The sequence below is a fragment of the Dendrobium catenatum genome, unplaced genomic scaffold (assembly GCF_001605985.2).
Source record: "Dendrobium catenatum unplaced genomic scaffold, ASM160598v2 fragScaff_scaffold_1351, whole genome shotgun sequence".
NCBI lineage: Eukaryota > Viridiplantae > Streptophyta > Magnoliopsida > Asparagales > Orchidaceae > Dendrobium > Dendrobium catenatum.
In genome coordinates, this window is record NW_021319813.1 from 1,641,860 (window position 1) to 1,646,344 (window position 4,485).

Here is a 4,485-nt window from a genome sequence, read left to right on the forward strand (position 1 = left end):
TTATTGAACTAAATGAATGTAAAATCCACACTAGAAGTTTCACAAGCCAATTTCAAAGGTACAATTATTGAAGTATTTCATTTTTATAGGGAGAAGAAGAGATTTTACCCATACTTGACCATTAACAAAATGAATACAATTGAAACCTTTCATAACAATCCACCCACTATTAACAAAGTCAAAAATGACAACAAGAGAATTGCAAAGTTGGACATCATTAGCTACATAAACAAAGATTATTATAATAAAGTTGATTGTGTAATAATCACTTTTGTAGTAATCAGTTATCTGTAATGATTTGAATTGATCTGATAAGACTGCCATGTTTTAAAATTCTACATTTTAGAATTTCTGTGAAAGTTTCTGCTTTATTTTCTATTAATATTAATCTCATGATTTAGTGAGTTTGAATTGGAATAGAAAATCTACTAGAAGAAAAAATCCCTTGAGAGCGTCACGACGTTGTATAAATATCAAATTCCACAAGAGAGAGAGAGAGAGTACGTTTTCAGAGAAATTATGTGCGGAATCCGAATGCATTCAGATTTCAATCGCAACTTGCCACATCAACGGATGTATTCTAGATCCCGCATGATAATTGAAATCCGAATGCATTCAGATTCCGTACACAATAATTTCTTCTGTTTTCAAGGTCCTCAAGTCATTTTGGTCCATGGAGCTAATTGAAAAAATTATCTAGAGCGAGATAAGTTATATTTACCTACATTTATTCTTTAATAATATGAGTTCTTACAAAATTTCTAACTTTCTAATTAAACGAATAACACAAAAACTAGAATAAATTGTTATCAAAGAAATTTTCACCCCAAAACTTCTTATATGTTGCTATTCTTATTATTCTACACATTTTGACATATTTATTATGAATTTTTGCCATATTTTTTTATAAAAAATTTTAAATATTTTGCGCAGATATCCTAAAAATTGCTATAGAAGAATAAAAGCTCCAAAATATTAATTTGAACAATACATATGAATAATTTTAGGATTAATAACTAATAAATTATGTATATAAATTTAATCTGAAATTCAGAATATTTCCAATCCCACTATTTGCCTCAGAAGTTCAAATTTTCAAACTAAAAATATGGTATCTAACGTTGACTTCTTTTTTAACAAAGTCAACAGCTCAAATGAATGAATTGTTTAGAGAGAGAGAGATAGAAACATATAAATTAAACCCTAAACTATAATCATATTATTTATTGACTTTGGTGTTCAAACAAATCATAAATTTATTGATCATATTGTGCTGTTCATTATTAGTGTTAAGTTGGTATATATAAAATAATTCTAAATAAAATAGTAACTAAGGCTCCGTTTGGGAAAAAAATTAAAAATTTTATACTAGAAAGCTGTTTTAAGAAGCAGTAAAAAAAGTCAATCTCAAATGAAGCCTAAATGCTAAAAACTCACCGGCTAAAAATAGAACAGAAAGACATTACAGATTGCTAAGCTCACAAATGGAATTCCAGCATAACAAGAGGTATCAACACAAGACATCATTAAAAAGTAACCACACAAATCGCTTGCACTAAAGCACCACACACAACAAAGCTAAGCAGCAAGCTCTCCTACATAAGCACACACAAATCACCATTAAACATTCTCATAAAGCTTGCAACAATCATCATGAAAGCAATAACACGTCCTCTACCACTAGCAATAGCGACAGCCATAGCCTAAAGATAAGAGAAAGACTTCTCCCTAAACACGCTAATAAAGCAAAAGGGTCGCCAGCCCAACCAGAAGATCATAAGAGTCTGATTCCGTTGCACGTCAAGGGTCAAAAGATGCAAAGTCAATACCCTTCGAACCTTTAGGCTTTATTGCACAATCAATCATTGATTGAAGCTTCATTTGGGACGGCTTTCTTACTATTTCTTAAAGCAGCTTTTTTTAGAAAATTTTTATTTCTTGTACTAAAAAGTTGCTTCAAGAAGCAGTAAGAAAGCCGCCCCAAATGAAGCCTAAGCCTCCATTGGATTGATGGCTCAACTGCCTACCAGTAATGTAATCTGGGGATACTATACTGCAACTACTACCAAACTAGTACTCAATCTGCAAATACTAGTAGTACTATATAGGGGAAGATTTTGATCATAAGATTTAGAGGGTGAAGGAATTGGCACCTGCAGCAGTCGCTTGTAGCTTCAGTGACTTCAGATATTGAATTGCCTCATCGAGCAGAGAGGTTGTGTCCTTGCCCTTCCCTCCTGGAATGATTCTCCTCAGCATGCTAACTGTGGCGCGGATCCTCTCCCTCTTGTTACTCATGCTTCTGCCTCCTCGTCCACTTTTGTCTTCGCCTTTGCCGATGCAACCGGCAAAGCTTATATCATCATCGTCATCTTCAGGCATGTAATGAGGCAAAGGAGATATTGCAGAGCTTGCAGTGTCCATAAGCAAAGTGTTCATCTCGGTTGATTCAACTCTGCGGCGCTTGGTTGGGAGATAGGAGCTGGCAATCTCTTCCTCCTCCATGTCCAATGGAGAATGGCCTGTGCTACTCTCCTCATCATCATATGAGTATTCAGAGTCCGAGTAAAGAAGGGCATCAATTTCCTCTGTATCTTCATGCATTTCATCCTCCTTGCTGATAGGGCTATTGGAGGAATATGCAAGGGTTGCATTGCTCGCAGGTAGAACTGGATTAAAACCCTCTAATGGGGTTGCCACCGAACTAAAAAGCAAGCTTGTTTGGTCCCCAGAGTGATTGAAAACAAGGAACTTCTTCGCATTAGTTGCTTCTGGTTCATCAGAGTTAATTGCAGGATTTAGAGCCAGTGAGTTCAGTGGTGGCAAAATCGCAGAATTAAACCGAAGGAAGCTCCCCTGCTCTTTAAAACCAGGAAATGGGACACCACAGAATGAAGGGCTATAAGAATTACCAGAGGTTGGATAGGCAAGTGAGTTCTGTAGTTGCGCAGCATCAGGGGGGCAGAAAGTACCACCCGCGTTTAAGTTACTAAATTCCCACATCTAGTGCAGTAAAAACAAGCTAATCTCTTGAAACGCAAACACTCGGATGCAAAAATCTCTAGCAGCACAATAAAAGTGGTTGCTTTTTAACTAGGATTGAAGAAAACAACCGCACCAATGGAAGCACACAGAGATCTATCAAAGGTTCTTTCTCAACGAGTTCAAAATTCCAGCTTTATTCTAATCAAGCAGTGGAAGGAAACAAATCTACGTGACTGGTTTCAAGAGGTGGCGGAAATACTCAGCCTGCGCCAAGAAAATATCATACAAGAAAGAGAAAATTGAATTAAAATAACCTGAATAATAGGATGGAATCAAAAAGTTATTTAAGATTGCAATATCTTAGTTCCACTGGAATTACCTGACAATCTTGCAACGGTTGGAAACAAGCGATTACTCTAACTATTATGGTAACACAGCCAGCAATACCATACTCGTATTTCAATTCCCGAAATCTCGTCTGAGTCGCTGCTTGGCACACCATAACTACTTCGCTTTCCTTTCAAACTGAGCTGCCCACCACAGAAGCAGAGGAAGAAGAATCGCAAGATGAATAAGAAACTGCGATAGGAAATGGAAAAGATCTGAAGTGAAAGCCGAAAAGAAGGATTTGGAAAAAGGATGAATTCCCCAGAAAATCAAGAAGCTGCCCAAGATGTTTCAGGTGGTTTTGCTGGAAAGAATCCGAGCCCCCATGAATTCCAGTGTGAAAAGGAAACGGGAGATGTAAGCAGAATAAAGCCAAGTAGGAACCCAAGTTACAGAATAACCCTGCAATATAAGTTCAAGGAAACCACTTTTCGGTAGACATCCACGGAAAGGCTAAGCCACCGCATGCTTCTGCTCCAACTATTGAATCACGTAAATTTCCTCTTCCCCAAACGTGTGAAAACCCTAAAAAAATTTCATCATAAGCAAGGCGCGACTGAAATATTCAAAACCCAAAAAAATTGAAGCTCAAACGAAAAAGCCCTAATGAAAGAGCCGTCATACACCGTCGCAGTTGCCCTAGAAATTACGATTTCAAGTAACAAATTAAAATAGCGAAAAGAACAATCGATTTGCAGTCATCAAATTGGAACTATCTGATTAGCACTGAAAAATCGAAAAGCTAAAACTGACAATTTTCACTTACAGCGAAAAGGATCAAAATTTAAAACAAAAATCTGGCGATTTGGGGTCAACAAAGATTTCACATACAGAAGGTCTGGCAGGCCTCGCGGAATTCGAGAGCTCTAGATGCAGAAACCCAGCAAGCAAGCCAAATATTGGTGGAGCAAGAGATCGAGAAAAGATGGAAGGATTTTATCGGCAACATGTGACAAAAATGCCCTGCATAGTTGATAAATACTACAAGAGTGTACTGTAATGGAATACAGAAGAAATTGACCTCTCGCTAATTGTTGACTATATTAGTCAGATAATTTGATTTTATCACCTAAAAAAAATCAATTATGTCTTCAACCAATCACCACTATCGAA

At 36.7% G+C, this 4,485-nt stretch overlaps 1 protein-coding gene across 2 annotated transcripts; it reads right to left on the reverse strand.

The window, feature by feature from the left end:
• Positions 1–1,441: 1,441 nt before the first annotated feature.
• Positions 1,442–4,285, reverse strand: LOC110099884 (transcription factor SAC51-like). Of its 2 annotated transcripts, none has more exons than XM_020827196.2 (3): positions 4,204–4,285; positions 3,365–3,897; positions 1,442–3,249 (listed from the first exon to the last, which is right to left on the reverse strand). In XM_020827196.2, exon 3 carries the CDS (start codon positions 3,001–3,003, stop codon positions 2,131–2,133), a length of 873 nt encoding a protein of 290 aa, XP_020682855.1. In that variant the 5' UTR covers positions 3,004–3,249; positions 3,365–3,897; positions 4,204–4,285; the 3' UTR covers positions 1,442–2,130. The 2 variants fall into 2 exon arrangements, with proteins under 2 accessions (XP_020682855.1, XP_020682848.1); XM_020827189.2 differs by having other exon boundaries at positions 4,139–4,255.
• Positions 4,286–4,485: the final 200 nt, after the last annotated feature.